Genomic DNA, 18,548 nt, shown 5'->3' with positions numbered 1-18,548 from the left:
TGACTTTCATAAGTGACTTTCATAAAATTTAAGTATTCTTATGCATGTTATTAATTTTGTATTTTTTAATGATGAATACAATTTAGATACGGTATAATTACGGTTTAAAAGGGGTCAAAGTGTTAAATTGTCCACCAAAAGTATCAATGGCAGTGGCGCAATCGTCGTGAACGAGCACGTATAACGGGCGCGTTCACATACGACCTTGTTGTTGTTTAATGAGTGCGGCTGCGCGCTAGCCCAATGATCTCGCTGTAGCTGACGCTACTCTTGGAGGAAAAAACAAGAACCCGCCGACTTAAAGCTAGAGGCCCGACACTTTGTATTGTTTAATATCGATTTATAAATTCACAACAGGCTAACGCGAGACATTCAACGGCAACCCCAGTCAAGCGACCAGGCACCGTACTCCGTATGTGATCGTCCTTGCTTGTCATCGGACGCCGTTAGCAAAGGCCAAGCGACAAAATCGTTTATCGACATTATATGATCCAACGTCCCGAGTCAGGTATACCCTCCATGTGGGTGAGGGAGCTGTGTGTGTCGGACTATGGCGAGAAAAACAGTTAGCAGGAAAAGAAAGGCAGGGGAGCCCAAGGACCAACAACAACAGGTAGGCGGAAACCAAAGCCGTAAACTGTGATGTTAGCATGCTAACTAGCATCGTGCTAGGCAAGTTTTGAGTGAAACCAAGCTGTGCAAGGAGACAACGAACGCTGTCAGAAAACTAGTCATAATGTCATATTTATCTGAAAATAAATATGGCGTGTAAGTGTGCAGCATTTAATATTAACAAGCGTTAGCTAAATTATCAGCACAACGACTGCTAAGGTTATCCGAATGTGTAACTCCGTCAGCTATTACATTGTAACCCCTTCATTGCATGGAATAAACACTTATGTCAACCTTTTGTTTTAATTGGTGGTATTTGAATACGATAACGAACCCCGGTGGTCAGTTAACGAAGGTTAACGTTGAGCTATCTAATATAAAAACTGCCATTGCAAAGAAAAATTAAAAACCCGTCTTTTTAGTTTGTAAATCACTGTTTCTATGAATCTATTTGCATACAAACAAAATATATGGCAGTAATTGGCACTGAATTTGTTTTAATACATACACTAATACATACAGTGGATGTTTGCATATCAGCCAGTATCCATTAATTGTATAGCCGGTTAGAAATGTATTATTTATTGTCAGTAATGTTAGGTGAGATGCATATACACACTTTATTGCAGGTCCGAATTATCTCACAACAGGCACAGTAGTCCCTAATAAAAACACAGGCTACAACGTCACTTCCTGTCCGCCCGCCACCCATTTATAGCAACACACACACGCACTGATGTTATTTACTCTTATTTTGTCTTCTATATTGCGTAATATGGATACAAAGGGATGTTGACGCATGTTTAGAGGGCTCTAATAATGTTAAAAATGTATTTAGAAGGTTGTAAATAGGTTTTCTATGCTCTTAACTATGAAAATATTGGATTTATAATTGGGAAAAATGGACTGGAACCAAGTAACTGTGATAAACTAGGGATATTTGTATATATTGTATTTTATTTTCATACCTCTCTCTTGTCAGCAGGGCTGGTGTCAGGCACCATACAAGCGGAGCCGTGTCTCTTGTTCATCGCGTCATGTGCAGTGGTGGTGCAGTAGACACTCAGTGGTCTGTGCCCTCCGAGGGCGAGAGTTCAGACCTCAGCAGCAGCATGAATTGCAGCTCCAGCGGAGCCTGCGTGGGTTTGCTGCCGGCAGGCTCCCCGGCATCCTGAAGGAGAGGGAGTTTTCTCTTGGGCGTCTCAACAAAGTATTTGCCTCACAATGGCTCAACCAACAGCAGGTTGTGTGCGGGACCAAATGCAACACGGTGAGATGTTTTTCCTGGTGGGAGGTAATGTCGTTTTGAGTGTGAGGTTGTTGGACAATGTACACTTGACACATATACACACCATTCTGTATATTATTAATAGATATAATTATCTGTTTCTATTGCTGTGTAATGTGAGGATTGCGTTATAATATAGTTACTACCGTAGTGTTACTACTGCTACTACTCAGATGCTGTGCTGCCTTTCTTTGTCTCATATAATTTATGCAGTTTCATATTGTCTATTTTGAGATTTGGCAGTTTGTGTTGTGTAATCCAATTACATTTTTTCGGCTTCCTTACAGCTTTTTGTAACCAACGTCATGACTGGGCAGATAACTCGCATTCCCATGCTCAAGGACAGGGTATGTCACGGCGGCGGTTCCGTGGTAGGGCCAGTGCAGCATTACCACTCAACAGCAAGCTCTCATTCCCGGCTGGACCAGCAGGGCTGTGGGATCCATGCTATCGAGATCAACCCTTCCAGAACCCTCCTAGCGACTGGAGGAGACAACCCCAACAGCTTAGCCATCTACCAGTTGCCCACATTGGACCCAGTCTGTGTCGGAGATGTGAGTTTTCCGTTCCTTTGCAACTCTTAAAGTGTTACTGCGAAATAATCATAACCCATAATCCTGTCCAAGATAACATACTCAAAGCCATTCTGAGACTTGCTTTGCTTTTACATTGAAGTCATTTGTTTGTTAGGATGGCCACAATGACTGGATCTTCTCGATAGCATGGATCAGTGACAGGATGGCTGTTTCTGGTGAGTTCTCTCAATGAGTGTTCTTCATCCTGCACAAGCATGTAAAAAAAGCAATGGTCATCGCATGGTTCCATTTGCACAATTCAAAATAAGTGTATCTTAATCAATCCACATCTTTCTTAATTTGTGGCATTGTTATCAATAAAGGGATAATCATAGTGAGGATACATAGATCTTTTTTTCAAGGAACAGTCCCACAGTGTCCCCACATCATGCCATGTGTGTATTTGCCTTTAGACATGAGTAAATTAGCTTAAATGCTAACATGCTAACAGTCATCATGCTAGCACCTAGCAAGAAAGCCTAAAGTGCCATGGTTGTCCTATAACTTCCCTACATCATGCCATGTGTGTATTTGCCTTTAGACATGAGTAAATTAGCTTAAATGCTAACATGCTAACGGCTACCATGATAGCACCTAGCATGATAACTTCAAGTCCCAAAAGTCTTAAAGCAGTCTCACAGTGTCCCCATATCATGACATGTGTGTAGTTGCCTTTAGACATAATAGATTAGACTGACCGTGATACTGCTGTGTTTTTTCATAATTTTCTAAAGTTGTTGCCCTCCACGTACTGTGCCACGATGGCCACCACATGTTTGTTAGCCATTACTGATGCACGCAACACATTGATTTATGTGTCTGGTTAATGTTTGAATTCATAGGTTCCCGGGATGGCTCCATGGGTTTGTGGGAGGTAACGGAGGAAGTAATGAGCCAGGCTCAGCACAGTCAAAGCGAGGGGGCTGTGCCTTCCTATGCCCATATCTCACACCGTGCCCTCAAAGACATCCCAAAGGAATACACCCACCCATACAACTGCAAAGTCCGTGCTTTGGCCTTCAATAACAACCACAAAGTGAGTGTTGAACATCTGACATCTGCTTGACACATTTTATAAATATGAGCTGGAAGCCTCTTATTACAAATATACAACATAAGGTGGCAAGAAACATTTCAATATTAAACAAAGCAAAATTTGTTCTCAATCAGAAATCACTCCACACTGATTTTACCATATCTTTCTTATTGTGTGGAAATATGGGGTAATCACTATAAAAACAATCTTGACTCACTAAATGTACTGCAAAAAAAGGTCAGTAAGGATAATTCATAATGCCGCCTACAGAGAACATACTAACTCCTTATTTTTAAAATCACAAATACTTAAATTTCTGATATAGTTAATCTTCAAACAGCTAAAATAATGCATATGGCTAAAAATAACCAATTACCTAAAAATGTCATCCAATACTTCTCTACAAGAGAGGAGAAATATGATCTCAGGGAAGAACTACGTTTGAAACACTTATATGCTAGGACTATGTTAAAAAGCCATAGCATTTCAGTATGTGGAATCAAACTATGGAACGGATTGAGTAAGGAAATCAAACAATGCACAACGATGAGCCAATTCAAGAAACAATACAAGCAGTTGATGTTTGCTAAATACAAGGATGAAGAGTCTTGAACCAGTCATGATGTGCTATATATATCACTATATTGACACTTACTATGGTATCACCTCGTACTTGGGTACATGATAAAAATTAAATTAAATAAAAAAAAAACACTTAAATTATATTAGGAAAGCAGGAAGTGAACAAATGTAACAGTTACTGATTGTAAAAGTACCATATGGAGGGGTAGGATTTAATAAGCTTTGCTTCTTCCTACTCCTTTTGGACATGTGGAACTGTGAACTGATTATGTGATGCATTCAATTGTAATCTGATGCAAATGAAATAATACCATTACCATTTTATCTTCAAACTATTGCATCTTATTCATATATATTTCCTTTTAGGAGCTGGGTGCTGTCTCTTTGGATGGTTACTTTCACCTCTGGAAAGCTGAACACACCTTGTGCAAGGCAAGGCTCTATTTGACATATAGTTTTCACGTTTTCTTTAAGCTAGTTTGAGTCCAAATATATTCTTTAAATCAATCCTAACACTTGAGAAGTGAAGGATATTGTTACTTGGGTCTCACTTGTGGCGTATTGCTTCCATGCAGCTTCTGTCAATCAAGCTGCCTCACTGCAAAGAGAATGTGTGTCTGGCCTATGGACAGGACTGGTCAGTATATGCTGCAGGATCTCAGGCCCATGTCTCTTTTTTGGATCCACGGCAGCCGACACACACAGTCAAGTCGGTCAATTCCAGAGAGAGAGGAAGTGGTGAGTGATTTTTTTTTTTTTTTTAATTTTCAAATCTTTTTGAAATAGACATGTAATACCCATGGAAATGTCTGTGTGTGTCTTTCTGTGCAGGGATCCGTTCTGTGAGTTTCTATGAGCACATTGTGACAGTCGGCACTGGTCAAGGTTCGCTTCTCTTCTTCGACATCAGGGCCCAGAGATTCCTAGAGAATCCATTAATTCCAAATGGAGGCTACCGGAAGTGCTCGGGGGATGGCATTCTCAAGCTCACAACAGGGAAAGGCTGGCTGGTATCTAACCTTTTGACCTTTTTTAAATTAAATTTAATGTGTATCAACAATATTTTTACTAAACTTTTATTTTTTGCTCTCAGAATCATGATGAAACATGGAGGAGTTACTTCTCAGACCTTCACTCGTTTCCTAACGCTGTGTACACACACTGCTACGACGACTCCGGCACCAAACTGTTTGTAGCAGGCGGACCGCTCTGTTCTGGTCTACACGGGAACTACGCGGGACTGTGGAGCTAGCCTTGTCATTAGGATACAATGACATCCTTGTACACATTTTTTTTTTTATTAAACCAATCCCTCCATTCCTCCCTCTCTTCAGCAACATCACTGTCTCTGATGGACTCAGGAGCATGACCTCGCGCACCATCATATCACAGCTTTGATTATGCTGCATCTTCGTGTCCACATTTCAACATCCTGTTCTCCACTGTCCCTTCACTCCTTCCACCAAAGCCAATCTTTTTTTTTTTTTATTGAAATGTTTGAACCAGTCATTTTAAGAACTGCAAAGTCTGCCAGAACCCAAAGGCGGCTTTTAAATCATAACCAACATGTCATCTACTTTGATTTCTTTTTGGCTTGATATTCTGTAAGATATAACAAGGTTTTTTTTCACTTTCTCACTGAAATGAATGGCAATATATAAAGAGAGGGAGAGGAAGGACTGAAAAGACAATTTTGAAGGACTTAAGTGGTTTGCCGTTTTGACTTTTAATAGGGAATATTTACTGGTTGGAACCGTTTCTGTCTCAAAACAAAAAACAACTTGTCCTCATCCGCAGCAAAATGAAGAAAATGACCTATCCATTCCAAATGGGACTTTTTATGAAAATATTTCAGGTTGAAATTATGAAAAAGGAGAAATATTTAGATTGCTAAATAGAATGATCTGCTGTGACGCAATCCCTCTATTTTCATCTCTGATTTGACTGACATACACCTGCTGATTATTCTAATTTGATTTATTTGTATTTATTGCCCCCAATTCACTGTCACCACTCCATTTCAGTGGTTTGGGTTGATATGGAATTTTTGAAGGTGTAATGTCTTTTTTTTTTTGTCCCCCACCCCCTCCATGTTTCTGTTCAATCTGATCAGAACGCTTTCTGCAGATTTGCACACTGTTAGTGTTGAGATGCTAAGTCTGGTGTCACGAGAGAATCGACACCGATTTTGCTTTTGTTTGTGTTAGAGCTTGTCAAATAATACATGAGTATTTTTTTTCCCCTTTGGCTAACACTTGTAATTCTGAGACTAGGTTGACAAACAGTGGTTTTGTAAGCCAACAAGCCACCTGGAAGGAAACAAAACAAAACAAAACATTGTTGGGCTTGGCCCTGGATTTCCATACTGCATACACTTGTCACAGTTCTTAAAGTTGCTTTTTATATCAAGGCGTGTCCTTTCTCATGTCCTTGTTTGGTAGAGGCAGGGTAGGCTTGGGTTAAGCTTTTGCCTTGCTCAGGTCTTTCTGTGAAAGACTGCCATAGACAATTTTTTTTTTTTTTTTTACATATCTGAAGTTTTCATGACTGATTTGAAAATAATACACCCACAATTTGAACAAAAACAAAAAAAAAACATCACTGAAGTGTATTTTATAATATAAATGTGTATATGTATGTGTGAAATAGAGACACTTGCATACATTTTCTGTATATTTCTGAGGTGCGTGGTTTGATGTGTATGCCCTGTTCTTTTTTATACACGCCACATGAATGTTTTTACTGAATCTGGGAATCCAAGCAACATTAGGAAAAGTAAATAATAAAGAGAAATTGTATATTGAAGTGTTTGTGGTGGTTTTTGTAAGGAGCGGAAGGAGAACTGCACTAACATTGTGGTTTGTGTCCGGAGAGGAGAGCCGAGCCGAGCATCCACTTCGGTAGCCTTAATCACGTGACCACCTTGTCTGCTGCTGGCTGAGTGAAGCGTGTTAGCAGGTAATAAAAAACACATTTTTACTCATGTTTTCTCGAATTTGCCCTTCATTTCCTATCGTGTTTAGTGCGTTGTCATCGTTGACCCTTATTTACGGACTTAGTCCCTGACTCCGTTGTTTCCCTGACTCGGGGCTGTGAGCGGTGTCTTTCGCAATTTTTCTGTTGTCTTGGTTCCCGGCGAGCAATGTCGTGATGGGATTGTGTTCCGCTGAAAGGCCTTCTTCTATTAATTCGATTCAGCTCTGTTGTTTGCTTAAGCCACTGTCGTTTATTCATTAATCTCACCTGAAAATATGGCCAATATTTGAACGAGCTTGTTATGCGGTCGATTATTACCAACTTGTACCAGATTTAGGTAGCATATTTTGCTAACGTTAGCTTCCAGCTTCATCTCCCGAGACTGTGTCGGTGTTAGCATGTTAGCTTCCCTAGCTTGGACAAAGCGGCCCTTAGTATTAACATCATCAAATTTGGAATTGTTTTGTTTTTACTTGCCAGATCACGACAGTCCTTGGTGGGAATTAATGATCACATACTTTAAAGAAGTGTGTAGCAATTAGCTAACGTTAGGCGTTCCTGAAACCAACAATCTGCTGTTTCTTCGCAAATAAAAATGGTATTTTGTCAAATGTTAATAACACGGTATAGTGTATATTATCTACTTTACCACCCTAGATGTACATATGTATGTTATACATATGTAATATTCATGTTGCTAAGTAAATAAAACTGATCCTGCAATGAATGGACTTTATTGTCTGGACGAAGACAGTTGAAATGTTTTTTTTTTATTTTGGTCACTTGTAAATGCTTCTTTTGTTAACGGAAGTTACAGTTCCTGATATTGTTTTTGAAATGGTTTCCTTCAAAATAGAATTTATGTCAGTATTGAAATCTGCCACTGAAATCCAGCCAGGTCCTTGGCATTAGCTTTGTTCAGCCCAGCAGCCAATGGTATTAGCGCATTCGATGACGTCACCATTGCAATGTCAACTGCATTGCTATTGTTCTCACAAGAAAACAACGGTGTCATTAGGAATATCAGCTTTATATTTTAGAGATAATACATGCCTTTTTGCCTGTCATACATACTTGCACGGTTTATGTATGCTGTTAGAAGTTTGCAGAAATATTCCTATTCATCTTGGCACACAGTTGTTTGCATACAGATTGATTGCATTTGTCTTGTTTGCAACTTTTGACAGTCCAGTATAGTGTGCATATTTTTGCCATTCTTTACTCGTGAGAAGATGGATACTGAAGCTGTGTGGTGTTATTTTTCCTGCTACACACACACACACTTCTTTGTGGTATGTAAAGGGACACCGGGTCAATCACCGTCTTCCACCTAGATTTTTAGCAAAACTGGGACAATTGTGACCACTAATAATACTTATACTAATAATAATGTTAAAACTGCATTATAAAACTGTCATGAAGTGTTTTGTATGATCACATTTGTGAGCTTTCTTTGTTCTTGTTTCTTTGCCAGATTTTTTTTATTTTGTACATACAGAGTTTTGTATATACTGTATAAGATGAGCTCGCTGGGCAGTGAAAAGGCCCGGGGCCCCCGTGAAAAAGCCCCACCTGCTGCCACTCACACATCCCAACCACAAAAACAGATACAGGTGAGACTCTAAAGCCACAAACGTTTGGAGACCAAACACACACACACACACACACACACACACACACACACATCTCACTGCAGCATATGTTTTTAAACAAAACATCAGTGACCCACATACTCTTGCCAATAAATTCACATTTCACAATGTCAGGAGAAGCCGTGGTTAAAGTATTTTCCTAGTTTAGTGGGTTTAGTCGTTTATTTACTTAACTGCAGAAAGTGCTGGGCGTCTCCCAGTGTTAGGTGTTTTTCAGAGGGATGCCAATATAAGAAGAAATATTCTATTTTTATTAAAAAAAAACAACTTTTTAATCAGGTAACAGATGACCCTGCAAAATCTGGTTATTTTAAATTCACACAATGTAAATCAGGACTGGGTCAAGCTCTGTCCAAGCACATAGGAAGAGTTAGCCATGTTTTTTTTATGCAAAGATTCCAAAGATGATGCCTGACACGTGAACCCTGCCTGACTGGACTGGTACAGGGTAATAGCATAGCAATAGCAGAGTTAATTGACAGAGATCACATCTTAAAGTGTCATTTAATTACTTGAGTTTATACTCCAGACATCCAAATGTCATATTGATGTGCTTGGACTAACACATAAGATGCTATTCAGTAGTAGTAGTAGTAGTAGTAGTAGTATTGTTTCACATCCACACATATACTGGGGTGCAGTGTATTGATTGTCTGCTCATCTTCCACCCATGTGAGAAGCATTGTTCACAAATTAATATTTTGGTGTTGCAGGCGACTGCTGAGCAAATCCGGCTTGCCCAGATGATCTATGACAAGAATGATGCTGACTTTGAAGACAAAGTTAATCAGGTACAGGTTTCCTTATCTACTGTTCAGACGTTTCCATTCTGCATGAAGCTTGTTTCAGGCGATTAAAATCATGTTGCGTTAAAATTGCAAAGCATTAAAGATGCAGTTAACATGACTATTATTTTGTCGTTTCTAAATATTTATACACTTGATGTGTGTCTGTTTGGCACGTGAGTAGTTATGTTGGTGTTATGTACATGCATATCAAGTGTGTGCTTGGTGTTACGTACCCTCAGCTGATGGAGGTGACTGGCAGGAACCAGGATGAATGTATGGTTGCACTTCATGACTGCAACGAGGATGTGAGCAGAGCCATCAACTTCCTTCTGGAGAGCACCTCGGACATGGTAGGTGTTGAGCAGTTTATATGTGTCATTTAATTAATATGTGTCATCTGTGTTGCATGCATTACACCAAATAAAAATATCACTCTTTTCTCACTCTCTTTTTGGTTTCTCTTTCTGTTTTTTATGTTCTATGTGTAGACGTCATGGGAAACTGTAGGGAAGAAGAAGCCGCTGACGAAGGAGGGCGCTTCAGAAAGCAAGGAGAACAAGGAAAACCGGGAGAAGAAAAGCGAGAGGGAGGCCAGCAAAGGTCGTGCGGCTCCCAACCGCAAGGGTAAAGGGGCCAATCGAAGCCGACAGGGTACACCTCGATCTCGATAGATTTAAGTTATGGTTCACGGCGTAATTTGCCACCGATGTAATGTCTAGATTCACGTGTGTTTGCACCAGGTGCAGTTCGTCCAGAGGAAAACGGCATAGAGGTGACACCAATGGACCGAAGTTCCGATCGAGGGCGCAGGGCGAAAGGTGGCCGTGGTGAGATTGGTGTAAAAAGACTTCTCTCATCGTTTTGATCTATGCTAAAGTGTGTGTGAACTTCACGCAGGGTCAGGAGGTCGAGGCAGAGGCAGAGCATCAACAGCAAGCAGGTTCTCAGCCCAGGGAATGGGGTACATACTGTATTGTTGCTCTTTTATCTCTCGGCCTTCACCTATCAACTGCAGTTACATTCAGCCAGCTCTTTATCATGATATTTTCCATTTTCCAGAACCTTCAATCCTGCAGACTATACCTCAGAGGGTGGGACCGGGACCACACAGAGTGAGGCTTGGGACACAACGGCTAACAACAATACAGATGAAATGGGTTCGTTTTCTTTTCATGGTGTACATAGTAGTACTGAATTCTATGCAAATGTACTCTCCTCCAGGAATCCTCTACTGTTGTTTACATATCTTTCTCTCATCTTGTTCTACTTTGACTCCTTGTTTACTGTTCTATAGCTAACTGGAGAAACCCCATGGAAGACTATGGATCTGAGGACTGGAGTGAGGATGTTAGTGTGAGTTTTGCATTTACAGTTTGGAACTAAAATAATTGTTGTGTTTGTATTTATAATAGCGATTTGTTTATTTTTTGTTTTTTTTTTTTGTCTCGCAGCTCTCTGAGACCAAAGTGTTCACGTCGTCATGTGCACCTCCTGCTGAGAACCACATTACTCCTGGGCAAAGGTGCATGAATACATGTTGTGCTGAATAAATTACACAATTTACATATTTTAATTGTTTTCTTGCAGTCTGGACCTGGCCTCCCTGCTGCAGAAGCCCGTGGTCGGAGGGAGAGAAGCACCTGCCTCCTCTTCCTCGCAGAGTCTGGTCTTCACTAACTCTCACCACCACCAGCCGCTACAGCAGCAACATCAGCCGCCTCCTCCCAGCCGCAGCACTACTAGCGGCACCAGCTATGCTCACGCTGCTTTGGTAAAGAATATGACAAAGAATAAGACTTAAACAGAAATACTTACTGAAGCTAAACTTTCTCTGTGCTAGTCATCAGTTCTGGGAGCAGGTTTTGGAGACCTGGGCCAAGCCAAGCGGTCTCAGCCAAGTGCTGGAGCTCAGATACTGGAACAGCTGAAGGGTCCTGGCTTGGGTCCTCTGCCATCATCCCAAGTGGCCCCTCTTGCCAGCACCCAAGGAGGAAACCCTTCAATTGGTCGTCTGCCATCCCTGGGAGCACCTATACCTCCGCCCTCCTCCTCCAGCTGGGACATGAAAGTGCCAGAATCGAACACCACCTCGCTGTCCTCACAGTTCAGCCGTAAGTATTCATGTCAACTGATAATACAGTAACAGACAAGCGTGTCGTTTATTTACATGCTCATGTTTTTTTTTTTTTTTACAAATGTGTAGGTGAGTTTGGTCTGCAGCCAGAGCCTTCGCTTGTGCTGAGCCAGCTCATTCAGAGGCACCCGGGCCCCTCATTGCCTCTGGCACGTCAGCCCAGCCCCCCATCGCAACAACAGGCCCCCCCTGCATCCGTCTCGTCTGCTTCTCAGCACAGCGGCTCATCGACAGCGGCTGCCGGTGCCAAACACCCGGCCCCTGGTGCAGGGCTGGATGCTCAGGGCTGCGGGACACCACAGCAGCAGCGGGTACAACTAAAAGGCCAGAAACGAAGGATACCTCCGACTTCAAAGGTAAAGACTTTTGTCTACACCAATGTTGTTCTTGGACTTCTTCATAGGAAAAGTAAAATGCTGAATAATACTAAACTGTCTAAAAACACCATTTTGTGGTTTGGATAACCTCAGTCATTACCCGGGTCATTTTGACATGAATTATAGACCCATACAAAATATACTAAACCAATTTCCACAAAGGAAAAATAAAGCAGAACTTATTATATTTTGTTTTGTTCATTCAACCACCCCCAGATTCACACTCTATTTTTACTTTGGTTTATACTTCAATCCTGCTGTACTCCACTCTGTGCTATTTTAGGTACATACATACATTGCTTAAACAACATATCTAATGTCAGACTTTAGTACCTCATAGTTTTTTTTCATAACTTTAACATTAATTAATTAATTAATGTCAACATGGAGTTAAAATCTCTGTTTCCATGGCGTTTCCATGTTTGTGTGTGTGTTCATGGATTTTCCCTGAGTTCTCTGGCTTTCTCCCACATCCCAAAAACATGTATGTTAGGTGTATTGGAGGTCCTACATTGCCCATAGGTAGGACCCTAATGAGAACAATAGAAAATAGGTGTTGTCTCTTTTTGTGGCAGATCCCCTCCATAGCAGTAGAGATGCCCGGCTCCACCGATGTCCCCGGTCTAAACCTTCAGTTTGGAGCTCTAGACTTTGGTTCTGAGTCTGCTCTGCCAGAGTTTGGAGTTGTGGACGGCTCTGTCAACGCAACATCCAGGGATTCCTCTTCGGCTCCTGGCCCCGTGCCACCTACATCAGGACCAGGGACGCAGAGCCAGACGAGCATGTACTCCAAACCGCTCAGGTACCTGAGGTCTCTTTAAATTTCACCGATAAAGAGGTTTAAAGTTATTAAATTTCAATTAAATTACATTTATTTCTCTCGTAGTGAGTCGCTGGGGAACCCTCTCTCTGTCGACCTTCCTCTCCCTCTTTCGTCATCTGAGCCAGTGTACCAGTCTTCCTCAGCGACGCTCCCCAGTCTCACGCCCTCTTCATTAGGGGCGGCCAGCGCCGCCAATGCTCCCTCTTTGTCACTTACCACATCCACCACCTCCTCATGCTCCGTACCCTCGGCCTCCCCCTTCTCTGCAGTGGGAGGAGGTTTTGATGGGCCCATGCCTCCTCACAGTAGACTGTCTTTCTCCCAGAGCAAAGAAGCCCCTGGGCCAGTTATGGTGAGCACTTTCAAAACGTGTGCCGCAAGCATCTACTCCCCACTTAGTTGTTTGCTGTCACATAATGTTAGTGATTTGGCAAAGTTTAGCTACTAATGTTAGCCATCATATAACAAAATTGTGATTGCAAATTAGCGGTCGCACGCACTATGGAGATGTACAGTACGTGAGTATGAGAAGGCCAGTCATCTTATTCAATTTATTTTGTTATTTTTATTTTACACTTTGTTTTCCAATCAGCTATTTTAAACCACTAATTCTTACATTTTTTTGGTTTAAAAAAATGTCATTTTGAGCTAGTTGCAAACAGTACTTTTCAGTAAATGTGTGAACTTTTTTCCTCACTAGAATGGTCTGAACGGAGTTAGGACCTCTGCAGCTTTAGACAGTAAGTAATCTTGGCTATATTTATTGACAGGAAAGTAACCAATAAGATTGGATTATCTGCTACATACTAGTTTCTAAGTAATTTGTTTTTTGGAGGTAAAACCTTAAAATGTTGGTCCAATGTAGTTTCGTGCATGATTCTTTTTTTCAAAATTTCAGTTGTTTCCTGTGAATTTTGTTTCCAAATGTTTTAATCTGAAATTTTACACACCATTACAGTTGAATGTTTTTTTTGTCATACTCTTCTCAGTTTCCTCATCATCCTCCACACCAAAGCCTGAATCTCCGTCTCTTAATGTCAACACCAACGGCGCTCCGCCTCCCTCCTCCCACTTAGCCCCTCCAAGCTTGCCTGCACAGAGCTCTACCACGCTTTCCAGCCTGGCACCGGACCTTCCCTCTGCCAGCCAACTCAACTCACTCAACAGGTGAAATGCTCAAACTATCACATTTTTTTCGTGTATTTTCTAAATTGCTAATGAATGTGTGGACTAACTACAGTGGATAGACGGGTAAAAACGTTGAGGAACCTGATCATAATGATGTTCTTGTGCTTTGTCTGCAGCCATGGCAGCAGCCACTCCTCAGCCCTTGGCTCCAGTGCCCTCACTGTAAGTTCTTCTTTGTTTACTAAAAGTAACAATGGCTGAAATCCTGTTTTTCCAGCATCAAAAATCTCTTAGTGACCAACAGGCTACAAGACCACTGCCAAAAGTGTACAGAACGCCAGCTCAAATGTATATTTGCTTCTGTCGCTCTTCAGTACAGCGGCGTTGACAGCAACAGTGTGAGCTCTCTCACTCCCTCCTCTGGCTCCTACAACACGTCATCGCAGCAGACACCCTCAGCCCTCCACTCGGCCCACAACAGCAGCAGCAACAGTAGCAGCAACAGCATCAGCCATCTGGCTAGCATGTCCAACATGGGCAACAACATGAGCAGCAATGTCGGAGGTCTCGCCGGCACCAGCGGACTTCACTCTGCTGCCACCAGCTCAGCGCTGGGACTTGGCTCCAATGGAGCTACTGGCATATCCAACCTTTCCGCACCAAGAGCCGCACCCTTGCTCTCGTCCTCTACTGGTACACACGTAAACACAACAATGCAAATTGTTGTATTCCATATTTGTTTGTTATTGTCTAAGAATGCACTTTAAATGGAACTTGATGCATATTAATCCAACTAGAGTGGTAACTGAAAGTAATGTATAAGTAATGTATGCTGTCAACAGGTAAAGCCCCTCCTAACCTGTCCCAAGGAGTTCCTCCTCTGCTGCCCAACCAGTATATCATGGGTCCAGGGGGACTACTGCCAGCATACCCAGTAAGTAGTTCCACCTAGTAAACCAGTAACTAGATATATGTTCCTATAAGATGACATTATTTTACTGTTAATGTGTACTACAAATAGAAGACTTGATTTGTTTTCACAGCAGATCTACGGCTATGAGGACCTCCATATGCTCCAGTCCAGACTGCCCATGGTGAGCCTGAAATCGTAGTCCCCTTAGTCCTTTAACAGTTTTTCTTTGGAGCGGTTCCCAATTGTCTTTTTGCCCTCAGCCATCTCTCCAGGATTACTACGGAATCACATTCCCTGGCCCCACTGCCACTCTGTCTAGCAGAGATGGGAACCTCGCCAACAACCCCTACTCAGGTAAGCCCTCCTCGCATCAGGCATCCAAAACCGACTTGACATCCCCCCCCCCGTGGTCCGCCCCGTTCAGGTGAAGTCACAAAGTTTGGAAGGAATGACTCCACCTCTCCAGCGCCACCCACTAGCCTGGCAGCTCAACAGCAACCCCCGCAGGGCCAAAGCCAGGGCCAGAGCCAGGGCCAGCCTCAACCTCCTCAGGCCCAGCCTCAACCGCAGGGCCAGCCTCAGCACCACAGCAGTCAGCAGGCCTTCCTGCCTCCCGGCTACAGCTACACGGGACTGCCTTACTACGCCGGGGTTCCCGGCGCCGTGCCGAGCGCTGCTGCATTCCAGTATGGCCCCACCATGTTTGTTCCTCCGGGGGGCCCGGGACCAACCTCAGCCAAGCAGCACAGCATGGGACTCGGTCTGGGTAACCCGTCGGCTAGCCCCTTCCAGCAGCAGACACAACAGCAGCCCAGCGGTTATGGCCAGCACACCTTCAGCTCAGGTCATTGACAAAGCAACGCAGAGTCCTGTTATCATGCTCGATTTCCTTGCAAAGAATACACACAGTGTACTGCGTACCTTCACAGGGTACGAGGAGCTGACAGCAGGACCGGCTGGAGTGGACTACAGTAAAGGCTACAATTCCTCCTCTCAGGCACAAGCCAAAACTGCTGCTAGCGGGCCTGGCAAAGGTACTGTAGGTACTCGTATTAAAAGGTACTCGTCGTGTCTGTATTGATCTCGATCCCGCTTCCTCTCTCAGGCGTTTCAGTGACATCAAGTAACTCTGGTGTGCCAGACATCAGCGGAAGTGTTTACAATAAGACCCAGGTGAGCTTTAATGAGTCCAAGGAGTACTGTACATATAGACAAACAACCATTCACACTCACATTCATACCTATGGACAATTTGGAGTCGCTAATTAACCTAGCATGTTTTTGGAATGTGGGAGGAAACCGGAGTACCCGGAGAAAACCTACGCATGCACAGGGACAACATGCAAACTACACACAGAGATGGCTGAGGGCGGAATTGAACCCGGGTCTCCTCGCTGTGAGGTCTGCGCGCTAACCACTCGAACACCGTGCAGCACTAGAGTGGGTCATAGATTAAAAAAATAATAATACAAATAAATACAGTGGTGCCTTGGTTAGTGTCGTTAATCTGTACCAGAAAGTCCGACTCAAACCAAAACAAACTCTAACCAAAGAAAATTTTCCCATGGAAAGTAATGTAAATCCAATGAATCTGTTCCGTACATCCCAATATTTATAGTTTTACATGCAGAAAATGATTCCAAAATAAATGTCTGCGAAAAAAAAAAGTGCTGTGAGGTCTGCGCGCTAACCACACAACCACCGTGCAGCCCCTTGAAATTAATGCTAGGTTTTTTTTAATCAACTTTATCAACTATCACATGACAGCAGATGCATTTTAATTAGTCATTATCAGGTAGCTTTAGCTACTGTACCTCTGCGTGCATTTTAAAAAGTTGTTTGCACTACTTACGTATGTTGTAAGTGATGCTAATTATATGCTAATGTTTTCTTTATGTGTAAGTTTTATACTGCAACAGTGGAATACGTGGAATAAATAGTTTATCTCATCATTTATTTACTGTTTACTGTTCAGAGCAGTTAAGGGTGCATAGATACTGGTTTTGGACCAGTACAGTACAACAAGTGAGGATCCCACCGAGTTCATCATTTTTTTTTTTCCGTTTCCCGCTCTCTTAGTCTTTTGATAAGCAGGGTTTCCATGCAGCGACCCCCCCTCCCTTCAGCCTGCCATCTGCACTGGGGGGTCCGGGGCCCCTGAATCCCGGAGCAGCCCCTGGAGGTTATGCACCGGCCCCGTTCCTTCACATCCTGCCTCACCAGCAACCACATTCTCAGCTGCTGCACCACCATCTGGCTCAGGATGGACAGGTAAACAAACGTGGATCAGTAGTAGTGTTTTTGTTTAAACGTTGCACAAATGTAGTGGGGACAAAATATCGATGCATTCTTTATTGTCGTTCGTTTTTGTGACACATCATCGTAAGATTCATGCTTGTGTGTGTTGCTATAAATGCATTCCCTATGGGAGAAGAGTGAGTGGCGGACAGGAAGTGATGTTGGTGGTTGAGAGTTGAGTTTTCATCTAGGGATTATTGTGCCTGTTGCCGTGGCGATCTAATCCCCAAACATTACAGTAACATTTCTGACACCTAGTGACCACTGTGGAATACTATGTCAACATCTTTGAATGTGTCTTTTAAATGCTTGAAATTTGTTTTTTAGTTAATTTAGCTATTTTTATACTTGAAAATGCTTAATTTAGGTCGTAAGAATGTAACATTATCTTAAATATGTATATTTTTGATGAGCATTCAGCCACGAAACTGCATGATTTGGTAATGGTAATGGTTTAATTTCATTTGAACATGCATCAGATTACAATTGAATGCATCACATAATCAGTTCCCAGTTCCACATGTCCAAAAGGAGTAGGAAGAAGCAAAGCTTATTAAATCCTACCCCTCCATCTGGTACTTTTACAATCAGTAACTGTTACATTTGTTCACTTCCTGCTTTCCTAATATAGTTTGTTTCTTTTTTTTCCTGCTTTTTTATTTTTTTTTATTTTTGTCACATACCGAAGTACAAGGTGATATGACTGTATGATATATTTGTTACATATATATAATAAACTGTAATAACTTGGATAAGTTCATTAATTTCAGTAGTGACAAAGATTCACTACACACCCAAATCTACTGCTCAAATCAGCAATTGAACCACAACAAAAATAAAAATGATCTCAACTTGTGTGTGTGTGTGTGTGTGTGTGTGTTCAGGGTGGTCCAAGTCAGCGTGGGCAGTCCAGCAGCCTGCAGCAGAAGAGCCAAGTCAATAAGTCCAGCTATGGCACCTCTCCTTACTGGGCCAACTGAGCTTGCTACTCTGTGTACGTGTGCGCATGTGAATGTGTGACAGGATGTTTGTTTATTTGTTTGTTTTGTTTGTTTGTTTGTGTGTGTGGCCAAGCACCACACTAAAACGTCTGACTGACAAAATAATGGAGGGACAAACCATTTTACAACACAAACTAAAACATACACAAACACACACTACCACCGCCTCCCCCTTTGCTCTGTATATCCCCCTTTTCAAAATTATGGCTGTTGTATGTAAAATATATTTATGTATGTATTTATACAGTATATATGTATTGGTAGAACATGAAATGTGGTTTTCTGCATTTTAGTTTTTATTTTGAAGGGCATTTTATTTTGAAAACAAATGTGGAAAGATGAGAATGCTAAATCATGGAGATGAA

The 18,548-nt window shown here is 42.1% G+C and overlaps 2 protein-coding genes across 4 annotated transcripts; both read left to right on the top strand.

Moving 5' to 3' along the window:
- The first annotated feature begins 143 nt into the window (after positions 1-143).
- Positions 144-5,410, top strand: dcaf12 (DDB1 and CUL4 associated factor 12). 2 transcript variants are annotated; one of them, XM_058073764.2, is made up of 9 exons: positions 144-613; positions 1,595-1,882; positions 2,188-2,454; positions 2,591-2,651; positions 3,318-3,511; positions 4,460-4,525; positions 4,669-4,831; positions 4,925-5,103; positions 5,187-5,410. In XM_058073764.2, exons 1-9 carry the CDS (start codon positions 551-553, stop codon positions 5,343-5,345), a joined length of 1,440 nt encoding a protein of 479 aa, XP_057929747.2. In that variant the 5' UTR covers positions 144-550; the 3' UTR covers positions 5,346-5,410. The 2 variants fall into 2 exon arrangements, with proteins under 2 accessions (XP_057929747.2, XP_057929756.2); XM_058073773.2 differs by having other exon boundaries at positions 145-613; positions 1,598-1,882.
- A 1,521-nt stretch (positions 5,411-6,931) lies between these two features.
- Positions 6,932-18,502, top strand: ubap2a (ubiquitin associated protein 2a). Of its 2 annotated transcripts, none has more exons than XM_078794838.1 (27): positions 6,932-7,051; positions 8,544-8,682; positions 9,435-9,512; positions 9,749-9,859; positions 9,998-10,160; positions 10,250-10,336; positions 10,407-10,470; positions 10,569-10,666; positions 10,804-10,862; positions 10,961-11,031; positions 11,097-11,280; positions 11,350-11,620; positions 11,713-11,999; positions 12,596-12,822; positions 12,907-13,195; positions 13,544-13,583; positions 13,833-14,010; positions 14,148-14,193; positions 14,346-14,664; positions 14,814-14,905; positions 15,015-15,065; positions 15,145-15,238; positions 15,309-15,728; positions 15,814-15,918; positions 15,990-16,057; positions 16,964-17,156; positions 18,071-18,502. In XM_078794838.1, the coding sequence occupies exons 2-27, from the start codon at positions 8,590-8,592 to the stop codon at positions 18,160-18,162; spliced, it is 3,780 nt and encodes a 1,259-aa protein (XP_078650964.1). In that variant the 5' UTR covers positions 6,932-7,051; positions 8,544-8,589; the 3' UTR covers positions 18,163-18,502. The 2 variants fall into 2 exon arrangements, with proteins under 2 accessions (XP_078650964.1, XP_057929730.2); XM_058073747.2 differs by having other exon boundaries at positions 6,933-7,051; positions 16,964-17,155; positions 18,067-18,502.
- The last annotated feature ends 46 nt before the right edge of the window (positions 18,503-18,548 follow it).

Source organism: Doryrhamphus excisus, linkage group LG11 (genome assembly GCF_037039965.1).
Source record: "Doryrhamphus excisus strain RoL-2023G ecotype Guam linkage group LG11, RoL_Dexc_Guam_v1.1, whole genome shotgun sequence".
NCBI lineage: Eukaryota > Metazoa > Chordata > Actinopteri > Syngnathiformes > Syngnathidae > Doryrhamphus > Doryrhamphus excisus.
This window is presented reverse-complemented; position numbering and strand designations above follow the sequence as displayed.